The 20,087-nt window shown below is 43.3% G+C and overlaps 1 protein-coding gene across 1 annotated transcript; it reads left to right on the forward strand.

Moving 5' to 3' along the window:
• The first annotated feature begins 8,147 nt into the window (after positions 1-8,147).
• On the forward strand, positions 8,148-17,160 carry LOC109466747 (trypsin-1-like). The gene is made up of 8 exons (XM_019764520.1): positions 8,148-8,602; positions 9,970-9,974; positions 10,258-10,461; positions 12,531-12,704; positions 14,210-14,411; positions 14,786-15,072; positions 15,508-15,662; positions 16,121-17,160. Exons 1-8 carry the CDS (start codon positions 8,517-8,519, stop codon positions 16,316-16,318), a joined length of 1,311 nt encoding a protein of 436 aa, XP_019620079.1. The 5' UTR covers positions 8,148-8,516; the 3' UTR covers positions 16,319-17,160.
• The last annotated feature ends 2,927 nt before the right edge of the window (positions 17,161-20,087 follow it).

Below are 20,087 nucleotides of genomic sequence, written 5' to 3' on the forward strand. Positions count from 1 at the left end.
CTTCACGTTTGACACATCGGTATACACACCTGTTTGACAATACATCCAATTGTTGAACTTGGCTTTCATTACATGATTATTGTACACTTAATCTTAACTTTAATCCTCATTTAAGTCACAGAAACGTGACTTCAACCCTCATAGTTCCTTCGGATTCTCGAGCTCTAAGACCGATGTTGAAATTAAAGACGGTGTTGTCGAGGCCTTCTGAAGAATGACTGAACACCTGGATATTAAAATTTAGGTGAGTTTTTTTTTGTTGAAATTCGCTTTTTCTTAAAAGTGAGAGCGCCAATCTTTTGGGAGACCTGTGTAATTATAAGACTTGACGTTCATACTTTTTTTTTATTTATATGATTATCAAAGCGTGTATTTGAAAGTTACACGCAATTTTACTTACATATATGAAGGTTAGACATCCAGGAGATATAATAATGTTTTAATCAAATCTATACGTAAGCTGGTGCGTTACGCTAAAGGGGGTTATACCGGCTATACAGATACAGATACAGATATACATCGGGATACATATTAGAAATTCATTGACTATCTAAAATGCATCCAGTTCTAACGATTTAATAAAAACGTTATTACTTTTAACTTACCTCTGATATTCGCGAGCACCAGAAGAGCTACAACCGCTCCGGAGAGCAACAAGCCGAAAGATGTCATCCGAATTTCTCAAAAAACAGTAGCCGAGCGTCCAGATAGCAACCTCGAAAGTCTCTTCTTCTTTGCGCAAGTGAGATTTGTTTCATCACCAGCCGTCCGTCCCGGTGATTTAAATATCCGCAGCCTCCGCCCACTGTTTCCGTCAGGCCATGTTGATTTTATTATATGGATGACATCCTCTGGGAACCCCAAAACTGATGCAAGCGTGCGAATAAAAATGTTTAACAAAAAAAAAGTGTTGCTTTCATTATGATATCTATGTGGTTATGAAGGTTGAAACAGAGTATGGTATGGCAAATAATCTACTCTTCAAATTCTTTTTCCTTTGATTTTGGCATTCTACGACATTGATATCGTTTTCCAATATATTTATATATAGTATATTTTTGCTCATTTTGTAACTGTTCTGTACGATTTACAGTATGGTTGAAAACCAAGTTTTTTAGGGGGGGGCGTCCAAAAATTCATGCGCGCGTGGATGTCATCCATATAATCAAATCAACATGGCCTAATGTCCGTGCTGCGAAAGAGAGGAATCCTGCCCGGTAGTTCATTAGGATGCTGTCCCGGACTGTCAACACCGCTGTGAGTGGATTACGCTCCTGCTCATTAAAACGTCGTCTGTCAATCTCCGCGCTTCTGAGGCTCCATGGAAACCGGGCTGGCCAGATTTTGGATAGGTGATCTGTGCGTAATCGTGATTGTACATTTTTTCTGCCTGCAAATAAAGGAAGGAAGGATTGAATGAATGAATGATTTAGTGATTTTTGAGTTAGCAGTTATTTCACGTGTTATCGTCTTCATCCGTTATAGGTGCTTTCAGGCTTCGGGTAAGAGTCTGCAGTAAACGTATTACTTTATAACCAAGCATCAGTGTGATAGCCCAGGATTCGTATTTAGAAAAAAAAATCATACCATAAATTTGTGCAGACGTACAAACTAGTGCATACCTTATGACTGCCCAAAAGAAAACTAGAAAATAGTGATGGTCATGTACTCGTTTTGATCATATATTTATCTCCAAGCAGATCCTATGGTGGCAAGGCTGTAAACTCTGGCCGAAGGAGTCACCATTAGCCACCAAAGTCACTCCTTGCCACCAAAGGATCTGCTTGGAGATTATTATACATATGAAACCATAATCAGAGTATTTCAGAGAATGTTTTGACCTTAGAACCACTAGTATAGGTGATACATCTAACACAATATGTTGATTTATTCATATTCTTGTTCGTATGATCACTTGTACCCATTTGTATAGTTGTAGAAGACCTTACGAAAGTCGCTGTACTTTTGTTGTGTAAATGATGATATTGTTGTAAAAGATTTGCTATTCCATCAACCTCTGGCGCTAGGTATCTTCAGTACGTAGTTTTAACCCTCTCTCTACTAAAGAGGCCTTTTGACGCCAACTCTGTATTAGTTACAGGGTTAGGCAGCGTGGAGAAGGTTAATCAACGCTTAAAGTCATTAGGTGTAAATCTATATACAAAAAGTTGCTGCGACGTGCCTGCGAAGCCGTTGTGTTACGCCGAAGGGCGATTATATGGGCCTGTTTGATGCAGATAAAGGTATCCCTAATATTGCTGGAATAGTTGTAGTGCCAGACTTTTCCACTATTTTGTCTGTATTTTAATCTGTAATCTAACGCTAAACACGGTCTAAACATTTTTGTTGCGTCCTGTGGTTGCCAAGACAGCTGATATGGGCCACTCATATACTTCGTACAATTGTCGTATACGGTCGTCGTAAAGTGGGTTGCGCACTCGTGGGATTGTCGCGAATGTGTCTTGAAAAAGTCTTGTTGTAGACAAGACTGTCTTACATCCTTCTCAGCATTTGGTTCTGCCACATCCCGCTTAAAAAAAATGTGACATCAAAAGCGTATGGGATGTAACGGCAGAGCGTTCGACTCGGAACCAAGTGGCCCCAGGTTCGAATCCTGCCATGTCACCATGTGCCATTGGAAAGGAACTTTACACGATTTTACTCAGGTGAACATGAGTATGTCTGTTGTCCGTTCACGTGTTTGTTAGCGGCATAAAATCGGTTGAAATATCTTAATAAGCGTGCCATTGCCGTTGCCGTAATAAATGTTGAAATCGTATCAAAATCGTATGAAGAATGTGACTAAGCCATCAGGATCCGACGTCGCAATATTGGCATGTTTGCTAGAAAGTTCACCTGCTTTGGCCAAAAAAAAAGAAATTGCAGAATTCGTTCAACTTTATTCCAACACAAACCAGGAATGTTTGCTTCATGATTTCGTCAATGACCTATTCCTACGTCCTTGTTTTATTCAAGCAAACATTTAATCAGTTGATGAAAGTTGAGGATCGGAAATTACCATTTGTCATGTATTGCGTGCAGAAGTTGTTTGATGCCATATTAACTTCGTCACGACTGCAGTGGTTATGAGAGCGATGTCAATTTCGTCCTCTCCACGTGCGTAATTCCTGCACCACTTAATCACTTCTATTACACGTCTTAGAAGGACGTACTACTTCTGACGTTCATGTAGGAGGTTATTATTGCTCCAATCACTCATGTATAGACTGTAAACAGCAGCGGTTTCAAAGAACTTTATTGCTTTTTATGAAGAGGGAAAGAACATACAGTAGCTCAAACAACAGGAGCGAATTGACTCAATAGAATTAACTTGTCTTACTTTGTCCAAGGAAGTTTAAACTAACTTCGTTTGCCCTACTTTTTATTGATGTAGACTTTCTAATATTGTATTTTCCATGCCAATTCTTAGTTTATATATAAATAGCTGTTCAACTACAGATTACGTTGGTCACTGACAAAAAGTAGTGGATGCAACTTGAAACATCTGACAGTTGCCTGAGTAACAGTTTTCTTGTGTATCTCATTACCTGGATGTCTAACCTTCATCGACGTACGCAAATCTAAGCCCTGATTCAATAGATTGGGCGTGTCAAAAGGGTGTTTCCTACAACAAGGATATTTACACACATGTCCAAAACCGCACATCCTTGATGAGTCAGTAACCGTTTCCGTCCCAAGCCAGCATCTCCAAGCAGATCTTTTGGTGTTTTTGTGGCTGCAAAGACAGAATCAAATTGGTCAGACTGTATCCATATGTCAGACAATTACCTTAACTGTCTGGCAGATGGATACTGCCTGGCCAATTTGATTCTGTCTTAATTTGAATAACCGGTGTAATAGCTCGTGCTCGCTTTGTAACCCGGAGGTCGTGAGTTCAAACCCCGACCGGGTCATACCAAAGACTTTAAATATGGTATACACTTCTTTCTCTGCTTAGCACTTATTAGCAACATATGAGAAAGAGTGTGGGAAGGTCAAACACACAGCACTACCAGCGGACCAGCCCCCTGCTGTAGTGCCCTGCACAACTGTGTGTCATGTATTTGTCCCCTGTGTTGGTGGCGGCATTAATATAAGTTGAAAAAAACTTGAGTGTGTCGTCACCACGTCTGGTGATTGCATATGTTGGAATAATAAAAAAATAAAAAAAACTGTGTGTCGCCCAAGGCCTACAGAAATGGAGATAGACATCACCCTACGCTCGGTATAAGAGCACGGGAGACCTTCTTCATCTTCTTAATTTGAAGGTACCAAAACATCTGCTTGGAGATTAGCCTTGATCGTTTCCGTCCAAAGCCCCACCTCATATTACGTGTCCACACGAACCCCCGCCACGACCAAACAGTCCTTCGCAGATAAGCGCGTATTACCTGTTTGTTAACCACTTCAAACCTCCTGATTTCCGCAAGTGAACACGTGTATACTCGCGTATGGGATGAATTGGGGATTTTTTTCCAATTTTTCACCTGGTAGGTGGTACTGTACAAACGAAGTTTGATACATGTGGAGTGTTTTTATGTTTCACCTTGCACAGGTCACGCGTAACAGTTCAAGTATAGAGTTTTTGAAGTACAACAACATTTCAAACCTGCATTTCCCCTCTGGTCTCTCAGTCACTGATGAAAGCTAGTGGATACTAGCTGAAACGTCTGACGTTTTCAATATCATATGCAGTTGCTTGAGTAACTGCTTTTTGGTGTATCGTATTACCTGGATGTCTAACCTTCATCGACGTATTTCAAAAACCGTTGGTATCCATACATGCAGTCATGGATATCCATGTGGTATATAGGATTGAAAGGGTGTTGTTACTTACAGTAGCTTTTTTTCTATCATAAGTTCTTGCCATTGTTGCCAGTAGAACTACATGTAGCCTGAAGTCAACACGTGTAGACTCAAGTATGGGAAGAAGTGGGGATTTTTTCAAATTTTTCATAGGGTGTACAAACGAACTCACGTGTGGAGTGAATGACGTTAGTATGGTTTGAAGTGTGTTGTTTTTATGTTTCACCTGACACGGGTCACGCATGTGACAGTTCAAGTGTTTTACGTAGATCTAAAGTTTTCGCAACAACATTTCAACAAATCGTTGATAATCCAGGTTATACGTACACACAAGCACGTATATCCCTGTGGTATATAGGATTGCCAGGCTGTTGTAACAGTAATTCCATATAGACTCCATTTGTAGCTTTTTTCTATCATGATTTCTAGCCATTTTTGCCAGCAGAACTAGGCTGACGTGTAGACTCATGTATGGGAAGGAGTGGGGATTTTTTTCCAATTTTTTACCCTCAAGGGTATACAAACGAACTTACGTGTGAAGTGAGTGACGTTAGCATGGGTTGAAGTGTGTTGTTTTTATGTTTCACCTTACACAGGCCACGCATGTGACAGTTCAAGTGTTTAACGTAGAAGTTTTTGCAACAACATTTCAACAAAATCGTGAACAATCCTGGTTATACGTACATACAGTCACGAATATTCCCTGTGGTATAGAATTGTCAGGCTGTGAACACTTTAAAATGTTGCCTGTTGTACGTCAAACACTATACGTCAAAAACACCTGAACTGCCACACAATTAAAAAGATCCGTACTCCACCCCATACACGAGTCTACACATGTTCACTTAAGCCTAATTCTACTGGAAAAAATGGCCAAAAATTATGATAGAAAAATGCTACAAATGGTTACTACTCGGCCATATAACAGTCCTGTGACAATTTGTTCAAACTGCTACACTTCCAAAATTCTGTATGATAAGATGAACACCCTGAGGCATGAGTCAATACTAATCTCCAAGCAGATGATTCGGTGGCCACAAAGACAGTATGAAATTGGCCAGGCAGCATCCATTTGCCAGACTGTATCCATTGGCCACCGAAGGCCACCGAAGGCAAATGGATACTGACTGGCCAATTTGATACTATCTTTGCAGCCACCGAAACATCTGCTGGGAGAACAGGTCAATACCCGGGTACAGTGGTGAAAGGTGAACAGTCTGCCGGTTAGGTAACAGTTAGTGAGAAACGGCGCATCTGGTGACCAAAGTCCACCGCACGGAATCCTACCTTTATACGCGTAAAAGTACACGTCAGTAAAGAAATGGAAGCCTTTTTAGCTATAAGCCATAAGCTGTCAGTTCCCTATCTAAGGAAAGAAACATCACGAGCCCTTTGAATTGTGCACTAAAAGAGACAAACAAGAGTCTCTATTTTGTAATGGTTCAAACTACATGTAACTTCTTGCATGTGTATAGTTTGTATCTACTACCGACTCTTTTTTGTTGTTTATCTAAGTTTACTGTTTATGCGATACCAACAAACATTCATTTAAGGAATCGTGTGTTTTCTTGTAAACAGACACACGAACTTCCGTTTTCCTTGAAATGGCAATCCTTATGACATACAGATCCATTTTAAGTATACACTGAATTCTGTTCGTTGACAGGTTATTTTAAGCCACGAAATGTGGAGGAGGCAAACATCTATTGTGATAAGATTATGTAATGAGGATCATCTTCCGTTAGCTCATCATGAGTTACATAAAGTGGCGTAGTGGTCAACAGTCCCGTCTCTGGATCACAGGGTCGATTACCCCGGCCTGGACATTCGTGTTGATGACCTCAATTTGTAGACAGCTCTTACGTGAACGGTTATCCATCAGCCCCGTGTATAGGGAGAGTTAATCTCCAAGTAGATTTGGTGGGGCGAGGGGAGTCTATATTTTGATTTATTGAAATTGCAACAGTGCAATACACGCGGAACAGAGGCAGCTGTTGCTGGTGCTGTATCCCGCACATAGAAACGAATACTGGACAGACAATACTCATTTTCACTTGAGTCTAGCGAGGAAAGTCGTGTAAAGTGCCTTTCCCAAGGGCACAAGATCGGTGGCATGTCAGGACTCGAACCCGGGACCTCTTGATTCCGAGTCGCCAATGGTTTTAAACACTACAGGCGGCCAATATAGACCCCTCTTGCTCCACAGAATCTGCTTGGAGATGAAGAGAAAGCCACATCGCTGTCAGCATATCCAAGAATCTTTCCATGTTCATTGAAAAGGTCAATTTACCCCACAGTTTCCGATAACCAATGAGGTTTAAAACTTTGCGATAACTTAAATCAGCCAGTTGCTTCTGCAGTCGATGCTCATTCGCTCTTAACTACAGAATGGAAACGTTACTCCATGTGTGGTTTCCATTGGATCATGAAATACAGATACCTATGTACAGATTCAAGGAACTGTTTGAGGCAGCCATGTCTCCAAGAATGAGCTCAGATAGAAAGTCGTACGGTTTTCTTCGTGCCACGATTTTCTTGTCATGCAACGAGATCAGGGGGCTAAAATGTAATCATTTCGAGGTCTCCTGAAGACCTAACCACGTACCAAATATCAAGACAATCCTTCTAACCCTTCTTGAGTTATTGTGTGAACTCACACCACACACAAACACGCGCACGCACACACACACACACACACACACACACACACACACACACACACACATACACATACACACACACACTTTTTCGTCCCAAAACCTACTTAAAGATTAAGATCTCCCTTCTTTCTTATCGTCCTTGACCTAGAAACAAAAAGGTAATCGGTTCCTTGTGTTCCCATTTCTTGATCTTTCCGTCCTGAAAAGGTTGATGATCATGAGTGGCCACCACTGACAGAATCAATCTTTTGTTCCTCACAAAGAACAAAGAAAACTGTAAACACAGGAGCTACTTTGGTTTGGTCAACATTTACGCCGTATACAATAATACAGACATCTGTTTAGTCTTGTGCCAGAATTGATGTATATATGGTGGGTCCCATGATGATCATTATGTTCCTTAATTTCCCCTCCTCTAATAATTAGGTACACAAGCATCCCGGGCTGACCACAATCGTATCTTCCGCAAGAATTGGAGCTATGCGGGCAGCAAACACTGCATGATAACAGTGGCTAGGGGCTTGATCAGTGGTCCTATTCGTATTTACGACTTCTCCGTACATTTTCTGTACACTTTTCACGTGCAGAACCTGTCAAAGGAAATGATTGCGACTGCGGCGGAAATATTAGCCATGCCACAGGGATTGTAGAGCATATTTGGCGCGCCAGTCACTTGTCCGTCATGCACAGTCATCAGTCACCGGGAAGTTTGGTTAGTCGTCGGACGTCACTCCCGCTAAAGAAGCTGACAAATATTCGACGAAAAATGCGGTTTTCATGAGGGCAGCGCCCCACGCCTGGTTACTGTGTACACAGGCACAGGTATAAAAGGCAGGGCGATAAGCAGGTACGTTAGACCACGGACCAGACCTGCCGACAACCGCACGTTCTACTCATCACTCCCAGCAACTCCAACCACCAACAGATCCAACCAGCCTGTACAGAAGACGCTGAAATCTACATTTCACATCATCAAACGTACTTTTTTTCTAACTTGTGAACGAACACTGTTAAAGTTCTTTTTTCCCACGTTTTCGAAGTATTATTGAGATGTCAATCAAACTAGCTACCGTGCTCCTGGTGTCTGTCGCAGTCTTCGCGTCATCATCCAACGCCAAGCCGGTCCAGAAAAGTGAGTATTTATCTTCTTATTCGTCTTTTTATTCTTACGACGTCAGCCATAATATTGCAGATATGGCTATAAGTGGAAATGTCAAGATAGTAGACCAAAGGGACCTTTTAACGAAACATGAGGTAGAGTATGGTCCAGTCTGCACTTCCTCGTTTAACTTACTTCATCTTAGACATTTTATGTTTAAGTTTGCAAAGCGTCCTTGCATCGTTCAGTTTATAGTACGAGCTATCAATGCCATTCTTTCATTGCTTAACGGGCATTCTACGCAAAGGATGCCATCCTGTACCAGGGTTTCCGCTGCAGAAAAGACACCTTTAATGATCCAGATGTCAAAAACGTATTCGCTCTACGTTTGGTCATCTACACACGTACGAACGGGTCATTGTTTGTGGTAGTCCGCATTTTTTTGCCTGGTTTAATTGCGGCCCATGATAGCCACGTGCTGTGGACCTGTGTACTGTGATCACTATGCAGTTTACACGTCCGCAGTTCAGAGTCCAACAGACTGCTGGGGTGTGCGTGTGTGTGTGTGTGCGCGTGTCTGTCTGTCTGTTTGTTTGTTTGTTTGTTTGCGTGAAGTGACCACTGTGGATCCGCCTTTCATTGCTATGGCAGCAAACAAAATCTTCTAAATGTTTTCTCCTACGAAAACCTACATCAGAGTGTACCTGCTCGAGTCAATAGTGGAAGGTCGTCTATACCTCTAAGTGGCGTATACTTAACGTGGTTTTATGTTAAGGCAGATATAATGCTCATTGATATGTTAACATGTGCTCGACAAGTGTAGCTTGTAGCTATAGAACCTCAGTGGAATGTTTTGAAGTGTATCTTATAATTACCGCGAAAGATACGCAAACGAGGTCTTCCCGGGCTATCTTTTTGTTCTCATTCTTGTCTGTTTCCATGACGACGTCAAGTGACGTCACGGTTGTCATGGCAACGTTTTCGCGCGCTAATCTCGATTTTTAGAAGCTGTTGACACTGGGTGAGAGGTATTCAGAACTGACGAGTTGTAATTAACCTTCTGCTAATTTGTTCCAAGTCCTGATCACAAAGAAAGCGATGAGTAATTGGGTATAATGGCGATTCTTGGCTATCTAATCTCCGAGCAGATCTTTCGGTGGTCGCAAAGACAGTATTAAATGGCCAGGCAGTATCCGTTTACCAGGCAGTTAACATTTTCCCACGGTGTTTTCAGCTACCAAAAGATCTGCTTGGAGATCAGGTCCTGGCGACGTTCCTTGTTCCTCGGCGCGCGATCTGTACCCGGACCGGAGTGTTTACACACATCAATCGTTGGTTTTAGACAGGCCGTTTGAAACAACCAGGAAATGTTGGCTAAAGTCCAGTTAAGGGTGCACAGTGCAGGCGTGGTTACGTAGAACAGCCAATCCGCGGTACGGAAGAGTTTGGCGCGAGGTTGCGATGGTTTCTACAAGCTTTCAAACATTCAAACTTTATCGTTCAATCAAACTTGCAGTCCTTATCTGGACTAAATTGTATTTCAGTGGATCATACATCTAACGAAGGTTGAAGGTTCATTTTTTTAGTTGGAACAAAGCTTACACTCTGCAACTATGGATTCTACCAACACAGATGAGCTTTCATTCAAATATGGGACTATATTTACGTTTTTATTCTGTCTCAAACTCCTAGCCCCACCACTCTGGAGCTGTGCGGGAGGCCACGGGCTCCATCCCGACCCTGAGGACTGCGGCCGGTTCTACCAGTGTTCGCCTGGACATCGACCCTTCCACCTGTCCTGTCCGACCGGTCTGCACTTCGACCCGGCCCTGCTGGTCTGTAACTGGCCCGGATCCCTGGCAACGCCGTGTGCCTCTACTCTGGAAGAAACTGTCGGTAGGTACCTTATGCTAGGGACACATTTCCAAGCCGGGGCCCGGCCGGGCAGTATGCGGGAACAAAGAGAAGACGCGAGGCACCCCCCCCCCAGTATAAAATACTGATGCTAAGTATGTGTGAATATCAAACAGATTTTCTTATATTATCTTCAGAATATGTCCAGTTTTTGCATCGGACGCCTTTAACGGCTATAAGTGTTCCAACATGCCTCGCTCTCCAACAAACACACACGCCGTGGTCCAGCCTTGGCATTACAACTGAGATTAATCTATGTAAGAACTTGTCGGCAAGCAAATACTGATATACTGATAACGCTGAATACCTTGGACCTTGCGACATTCGCATGGTCTACATAGCTTGTAAGTTAAACCACACCGGCAATGACGTAGACGCAGAAGGTTGTAGTATTAAGCTTAAGCCCTTGTCGCAAATAGACGAATGATTGGCCTCCCGAACACTGCCGAACTCACCCAACCATGGTTAGGATTATGTCGGGAGCAAGGTCGGCTGTGGTTTGCTGGTGTTCGGCTGCGCCAGTAGCATGTCTCAAAATGTTTAAAACATTCGACTTTGGTATGTCATTATATGATTTGGCAATAGAGGAAACATTGGGCTAACTTTATGAATCGCCATTGAATTCATCTTCCTTAGCAATGGCATTTATGTGCTCCAATCACCCTCAGAGCATGCCTCAATCAACATTTCCATAGACGAGTTAAAAAGATACTACGTTGCAAATCTACCGCCTCAAGGATACAGTGGCATGTTTTTGAAGGCGTCAGCCCAAATTCTCAAGATATTAATTGTCTACAAGGGCGTATCTGGGTCGCGGGATCTTTGATGAACTCTTGAATAGTTTCAGCGTTGATCGCTGCCAAGGAGGCCATTTACATTGTGGGCATGCCATCACCTTTGAAATAATGATTTATGTGTGTGCATTGGTCGCGCTATACTACATATAAAGGCCGACAACGGCAGCGTTTTGCATTCAGTACAGCGTCAGCCATCCAGCGAAGAGTACGTTTGCTAGCACCGCCGCAAGCAGTATGTCGATGCTATTGCCAGTAGTAGTAGTGTGCCTCTTAGCATTTGCTGGTATAGGGGCGAGTAGACCGCAATGTCCGCCTGGCCTAGGTTTTGGTCCTAACGGCGCTTGTAGTTTGCATGTGCCGAACCATTTTGAAGACATCTTTGCTTCGCTCCAACAGTATGCCGCAGGTAAGGGTTTAGTAATCTCCAAGCAGATCTATCGGTTGCCGCAAAGACAGTATCAAATAGGCCAGCAGGCAGTACCCATTGGCCAAACAGTTACCATTTCGCCACCGACGAAATGGTAACTGTCTGGCCAATTTTATTCTATCTTTTCGGCCACCGAAATATATATATCTCCTTAGAGATTAAGGATTTTGTCCAACGCAAGGAATGGTACTGCAAGATCCTACTCGTGCATTGCCTCGTGTCCATGGACACGCCGTTAGACTCTCAATGGGGATATCTCTTGTTATTCGTGTACGTGCGCTAGTAGCAAGTACGTGTATGATGAAACTATGGGCGAAACGACGCCAATGTTTCAGGTTAATTACTGTAGTTAACGGGAATGTTCTACTTTTCTGTACTTGGAAACTGGTATTTTGACTAGTTATGAAGCATATTCTCCTCATCAGCAATCTTCGGTCATCTTAACCGATTAACAAGAAATAGCCATGCATTCAAGTACCAGAGTTATCAACCAAGGATTGAGGTGTTCAAGAATTCATTCTTTCCTAGAACTATCGCAGAGTGGAACTCACTGTCACCAAGTACAGTAGGGGCACTGTCAATAGATAGCTTTAAACAATGTCTAGAGCTAGAAGTTCAGGGGTTAGGTGTAACAAGTCGATCGGTGTAATATAGCCAGCTGCCGCCGCGCCGCGTGCCTGCGAAGCTGGTGTGTTACGCCGAAAGGCGGTTATACCGGCTATACAGATACAGATACAGATTAACAAAGATAACCATACATTCCATACCCATCTTTCTTTGTTTGTTTCTTTGATTGTTTTATGACTCTTTCCCCCTCATGCTTCCAGATGAGGAGATCTGCCCAGTGCCCATCCCTCCGAGTCACGGCACCATGGCCGGAAGTGACGTCAGCATCGGGGCGACCTACACCTTCTCCTGCCACCCGGGGTACCAGCTTCAGGGGGCTAGCAGCATCACCTGTACGGAGGAGGGCTGGTCCGCGGAGTACCCCATCTGTCATCGTGAGTACTGCCCTCATCCTTCTTTAGCCTCTACCATAGTGTCCACCAGACTCCTTTGCAGGCTGAATATATAGTAGAAATCAATCGGCCTAAAAAGGGTATGGCATTGGCCAGAGGATTTTGCCGGCCAAAGAGGGCACGATCCATTTGCCTGCAAAGGAGTCTGGTGGAGACTACCTCGACCAGGCTTCGGGAGGCGGCTGGAAAAAGCAGACCAACTAGCGGACCAACTCCTCTGGCATGCTATCTCTCTGACCAATTTCTACTCTTTCCAGCCGCTTCCCGAAGCCTGGTAGAGGCTACTCCTTCTTTCCTTATCATCTTTTCGTAAATTTCCTGTAGATATTCGTTCAGCGCGCAAACTGTTATTCGACTTTCATGGACAACTTCAGTCTAATAACCACGAAGAGACAACACATTAAGACACGTAGCGACAACTACAGAGTAGTGACAAAGTTCAAAGAGCGGGTCCAAACGCCAACACATCATCCGACAAAAATGCTGCCGTTGCCACCAACACGGCTGACTAGTCGTGACGTAATATCCTAAACAAAAATTTTCTGTTGTGGAGACGCTCTTCGACTGGTCACCGCCTAGTTACCCCGTACTGTCAGGATTCCTTTACCACCTAGTTACATCGTATTGTAAGGATTCTATGTCAATTTTTGCCACCAATTTAAACCGTATTGTCAGGATTCTAGATCTATGGCGATCCTTGCAGCCTAGTTACATTACATTGTGATGATTCTATGCCCATCTTTGCCTCCTAGTTACATCGTATTGTGAGGATTCTAACCTGCATGGACAGTCTTTTCACCGGCACAGTACTAGCTACACGGCCATCCTATATGCCCAAATGCAGCTTTTAACGGTCCTGTTGAGCTTAATCTCCAAGCAGATTATGTGGGGCAAGTGGGGTCTATATTGACCACCTGTATCCATTGGCCTCCTGTTACCCAGAATCTGCTTGGAGATTAATGATAAGCGCCTTGTCTGTCCGTGGAAATCCACAGCCCTCCTATATGCTCAAATGTAGATTATAACGGCCCTGTCCTTGGTAGTCCACGGCCATCCTATATGCCGAAATACAGCTCCTAACGGTCCTGTCCGTGGTATTTTCTAGCCATCCGTTGTGGCACCCCGGCTATCCTGTTTTAACTGTGTGATATGCACTGGAAATGTATAAAAGTGAGAACTTCATGAGCTTGTAGTTGCCTATGTACCAGCGTGCTACACCTTGATCCGGTTAAGCAGTTATATTGAAGATAGAAAAAAAGCTATATGCCCAAATGCAGCTCATATATGCAGTATTCAAGAACAAGTTGGCTATAGAGTGGAAGGACCACCCTGATAGATACGGATACGTCTTCTCCTACTGAATTGCCCAAACTGTCTACACCACGAAGACGGCCTCATTACCCAGTAAGGGTACCTAATGGCCTGGATTCAGGTGAATATTCAGGTGAATATATTGTCATAACGGTCCTGTCCGTGGTATTTTCCAGCCATCCGTTGCGGCAAGCCGGCTATCCGGTCTAGGGGGGCTACTAAGAACCGGATCGTGGGCGGCCACGAGGTTGTTCCGGGTAGCCAGCCGTGGGTGGTCTCCTTCCAACACCCGCTGTACCCCCTGCCCAAGTTTAACCTGTGCGGCGGATCTCTCATCGCTCCTAACCTGGTGGTCACCGCAGCTCACTGCTTCAGACCGTAAGTACACGTATCATGTACGCGTTTCCACCGACTTCATTGAAGTGTTCTTCATGCCATCGTCTGTGTATTTCATATTCTCAATGTGCTGCTTATCCCTTTACTTAGAACATCAATCTATGGCAATCACAAAGATGATTTCTAGCAATGGCGTTTACCGTGCGTCAGCCCTAACGTAACATGAAATAATTTTTAAACAAGCTGGTCGGGGGCCAAAATAAAATGGGTGTAGCTGGTTGGGTGGCAAGGAGCGCTAGACAGGGCAGAACCTAAGCCCTGAAGCAAATGCAAACGCAAAGCCGGTGGCCTTGTGCCGCCCAGTTGTCAGTTGTCAGACTTCTTTTTAACAATCATCGACTTTTCTCCCTCCCCAGTCTGAACGTCAAACCTCAGGTCGGCTGGGTGGCTCATCTCGCCGAGCACAACTTGTACGAAGACGAGGGACGCGAACAGAACATCACAGTTCAGGACATCATGGTTCACGAAGACTTCTCGTACGACGTTCTCACGAACGATATCGCCCTGGTCCGACTGTCACAACCCGCTAAGATGAACGACTATGTGTCGCCCATCTGCCTGCCGGAGGAAGGAGAGAAAGTTGAGCAGAACGCGCTCTGCACTTCTGTCGGCTGGGGCTATACAAAACCACTGGCTTATGGAGGTAATGTGACACTGTAGATATGTACGAATATGAAATTGTAGTTACTAATAATAAATATGTAGCCGTAGATGCCATACTTTGTACCCTGTACAATTGTTGTGCAATGATGTTACATATTTCGTATCAACAAGATCTACATTTTCACTCAACGCATGCAGAAAAAAACATTAAATAGCGTCTAATAAAAGTGTACTGAATGGATAATTCGAGTTATGCATTGTGTGTGTGTGGATGTGTGCCTGTGAGTGTGTGTGTGTGTGTGTGTGTGTGTGTGTGTGTGTGTGTGTGTGTGTGTGTGTGTGTGTGTGTGTGTGTGTGTGGATGTGTGCCTGTGAGTGTGTGTGTGTGTGTGTGCGCGCGCGCGCGTACTTCTGTTTCTTTCCAATGTTTAGTACCGATCTATCTATTTACAATAGCCCTTTGTCTCCCTTGCAGAAATGCAAACCGGTGAACTGCAGTCCCCCACTCTTCAGGAGATAGAGATTCCTGTGGTGTCTAACGAGAAATGCAGCACGAAACTTCCCGACTACGAGATCTACCCAGAACAGATGTGTGCTGGGTACGAGGAGGGCGGCATCGACACATGTGTGGTGAGTTTTTGTTCGACGTTGTCTTTCCAAAGCGTACTTTTGAATAGTACGGATTCCAGACAATCCCAGAAAGTACATGTATTACATATTACATCCACACCATCACAGAAAGTACATGTATTATTACAGATGCAGAACATGTAATTACAATGTTGTGAAGTATCCCTGTTTGACAAGTTGGGTCTCTCATTCCAATCATTGTGTTGCGTTTAGATAGCATTGATGCTACACAGCCGCCTTAGTTTTCGAAGCTATGAACACATGAAAGCTTTCAAGTTACTTCTAGCTTAGCTAATATGGCTGGCATCCAGGCTAGGTTTTAAACAGTTTGACACTGTTTAAGCCCAGGAAAATGTTAAATCTATGAAAGTACAATTATTAACAGATTCAGATTTTTCTCTTTTCTATTCATTGATAGCGACTTATATTGCCTTTTTTGCCTTTTTTTGCGTTCTCAGGGTGACAGTGGTGGCCCCCTGGCTTGTAACGACGGTAGTGGCAGAATGACCATCCAAGGCATCACCAGTTTCGGCGACAAAGGCACATGCGCACAGCCCGCCAAGCCTGGCGTCTACAGCAGGGTGTCTGCCTTCGTCTCCTGGATACGGGAACACGTGACCGACAAGGAATGGGCCGCCATTGGTTCGTACGTGTGACACGTCAAGAGATGCAGACACTCCCATTGGTCAATTCAAAGACCAGGTGGTTTTATAACGACAATTGGCCGGGACGTTTGTCCATGACACGTTCTGCCATTGCCAGAAGACTGCCTCAATGTGTCGGTCAGGTATTCGATAGACGGGACACCAATAATTGTCATTCTTTCCCAGGGGCATACCAAGGCACATTAGTGCAGAGTTTTGTCTTGTCATAGTACCACAGAATAAACCTAGGTGTTGACATCATAACCGTTAAGAAACCAGTATTACCTGAAGTAGCATTCAATAGTACTCAAGTCTTATTCGTAAAGATGTCAATGTGAAGAAAATATAATTTGACCGAGACAAATCCATTTGACGGTACCATACGGAACCACATGTACAATGGATGCTTAGAAACATCACCCAAAAGTAGACTATCATCATCTATCTGGTGATCACTAACAGTATTCACTTATTCTTTGTTGGACATTTAGGTTAGTTTTATGTTCTGGATGTTTTTCTCTTTGTTTACGTACACGTAAAGCAATTGATGGCACATTCACATTTACAGGTGATTATAACATGTATGTACAAAAGGTCGAAGACTGTAGGCCTTTCAGAAAACTTTGAACAGAACTCTACATGATACTACACCAAAGGACTTGTCCCATTTTTTGTTTTCAAATATGATATTTTAGGATGTTGTTCAGGTAGCCTTTTGCTTAATTTATTCCTTACCACACATTTCTTTGTATAATTTGGACGTTGTTCTTTTTTTTCACAATTTTGTTACTCGTGGTGTTTTTGATAAAGTGTTTATTTGTACTTGCCGTGTCAAAATAAAACATATGAATTTTACGTCTACAAAACAACCGAGTACGTTTTTAACTGGGTAGAGCGTACTTAGGGCACAATCTATTAAATAGTGCCCAATTGTTGTTTTGGGCTGGATCCTTGGTCATTTTTGGCAATGTTCAAAGTTTAAAAAAACAACTGAGCAACTAATGCATTATTTAAGAAGTTAGAAAAATACATTTTAAAATGTATAGATACAATACATAAAAAGTTGCTTTCAAACAAATGTACAACCAATCTAAACACGAGGAATGCAATGGAAAGTCCAATACAACCAAAGAAAAAGACACCCCACTTTCAATATAACAACATGATCATTTGTTTGTTTGTTGTTTGACACATTCTCTATAAAACAGTTTGTTGCTGTTCTATTTGAGAACGCCCCTCCCACGCAAACAGGGTGTGTATATACCGTCTGTTTCCACATGTGTACGTATCTGGGTAACATGGGGCTCAAATATCACTGTTTGATACAACAAACCCAAACAAAAAATCCTAATTTGACAGACAACATCATAATATACAACCTGCACCTGTTGCTACCAACCCCAACTGTGGAATGTAACATACTGTCGCAATGCGGTTGTATGTTTTGTATCGTAGCCGGTTCTAGCAACTAGTATTTGTGGGTGGTGCCCAAAAGATGAAGAGCTTGGTTTGGGGCTATTTCAAACGCTTCAAGAATGAAGTGATGATGAAAATGTACTAAGATATGGCAGTAAATGTCGATATCAGACAGATTTCCTCATCCAGAATTTTTTTTTTTTCATTTTGCCGCCCTGACATTGCTTTGGATGCCTTTAGCGTATCTACACTGACTGTGAGAAATTCGACCAACGTATTTCTCGTATTGTTGATTTACAAAAATACCTTCCTCTCAACCACAACCAACACAAATATCCTCCCTACATCAGCCCCTGACATCGCTGTGTCTATTTACTGATCATCAGCAACGAAACTCAGGTATAACTTTAGGAATCCATGACGTCAATAGCACCAGATGGTATTTGTAGACGGAGATATATAAGATATGAGATAAGATATGAAAAAATTTAGGAAATCATGCGATGTACCACAAAACCAACAACTGGGTGTTAACGGAAAACACACACATATGGGCGATAGTGGATACAGTGTTTACACAGTCGTGTGTTGTATATACGGAATCTGTATTTGTGGCAAACTGATTTTTAGTTGTTGTACGCCCTTTTGACAAACATACCGTCTAAACAAAAAGCTAAAAATGTCTTCGTTTAAACAGAGATATTCCTTTAATTGCTGGCTGAATTATATCTTTATCATTGCACGAGGAAGTGGTCTGTGATGTTTAAAATCTAGCCTCCAAATGTTGGCACTTTAGCAGCCTTTAAGAACCGAACCCAGCACTTTCGTCCATCTACTCAAGAATGCAACAACTGTGGCAATGTAGTAATGTGTCGTCAGTTTGTGTCAGATTGGAATGTTGCAAACCATAGAGACCTTCGAAGATTACACGATTTTGTCATTGTAACTATCGAGAAAGAGAGTTTTTCTGTCTGTAAAATCGCGGATTCTGCCAGTAGAGATCCAGATCATAGTTTCTGTCTACACAGAATCCGATCGGGATCCTACCAGTAGATTCGCAGATTTGCCCATTGCAAGGCTAATCTGGGTGCCAGACTGTTTCCAGGGCCTACACAGGCCAGCTCTTCGGCTCTAGCCCCCCCCCCCAAGAACATTGTACACAGCCCCCTCAGTTATCCTGGGTGCTAGACTACTAGTATTTCCAGGGCCTACACAGGCCAGTTCTTCGGCTCCAGGGCCGACATACTAGCCTGGATACCAGACTGTTTCCAGGGCCTACACAGACCAGTTCTTTGGCCAACATGCTCCCAAGAAAATTGTCCCACAGCCCTCCTCAGTTATCCTGGGTGCCAGACTATTTCCAGGGCCTAGACAGGCCAGTTCCTCGGCTCCAGGGCCAACATGCCCCCAAGGAAATTTTACCACATCCCCCACAGAAATAGGCCATGACCATCAACGCAGGACTTAGCGTGATATTTGTCTGGCATCCAGGCTAATATGAATGCATTAGGCACATGTGGCCACATGTGTTGGGGCAGTCCACGAAGTCGGTTAACGAGCGAACAGTTCACACTTTAAAATTCTTAATCTCCAAGCAGATTCTGTGGGGCAAGGAGAGTCTATATTTGCCACCTGTATCCATTAGCCTCCTTTAACCATTGGCTGAATACATGCGACCGATGTAGACTCCCCTTTCCCACAGAATCTTTTTTTTTTATTCCAACATGTAATCACCAGACGTGGTGACGGCACACTCAAGCTTTATCAACTTATATTAATGCCGCCACCAACACAGGGGACAAATACATGACAGGACAATACTCATTTTCACCTGAGCGAAGTGAGGAAAATCGTGTAAAGTGCCTTTCCTAAGGGCACAAGATCGGTGGCATGTCAGGACTCGAACCCGGGACCTCTAGGTTCCGAGTCGCGCACTCTGCCGCTACGCCATACGACCCACAGAATCTGCTTGGAGATGAAGACTTCCGACCAGAACCCGTCCGTCTGCTTTCCGTCAACTACCACATGGGCTGCAAACAGTGGCATCACATGAGAAGTTCAAACAAGGCCTACTAAAGCACATGAGGGACATGAATAAGTAGAGCACATACGATGTTACACACTTGTTTTCTTTAAAATACTATGTAATGTAAATGTAGATGTATATGTAATTGTACGTGATGTATTGTTATGTCTTACATGTATGTTCCCTCTCCTGGAAGAATAGCTGCCACCTTCGGGTGGGCAGCTAAAGGAGAGTTTTCCCTCAATAAACCTCAATATAAGACGTCAGGAAAGTGCCCACAGTACAGACAACCATGGCACGCGCGCCGTGATGGACGAGGTTTCTATGACCATCTAATCT

The sequence above is a fragment of the Branchiostoma belcheri genome, unplaced genomic scaffold, assembly GCF_001625305.1.
Source record: "Branchiostoma belcheri isolate BF01 breed outbred unplaced genomic scaffold, Haploidv18h27 scaffold17, whole genome shotgun sequence".
Lineage (NCBI taxonomy): Eukaryota > Metazoa > Chordata > Leptocardii > Amphioxiformes > Branchiostomatidae > Branchiostoma > Branchiostoma belcheri.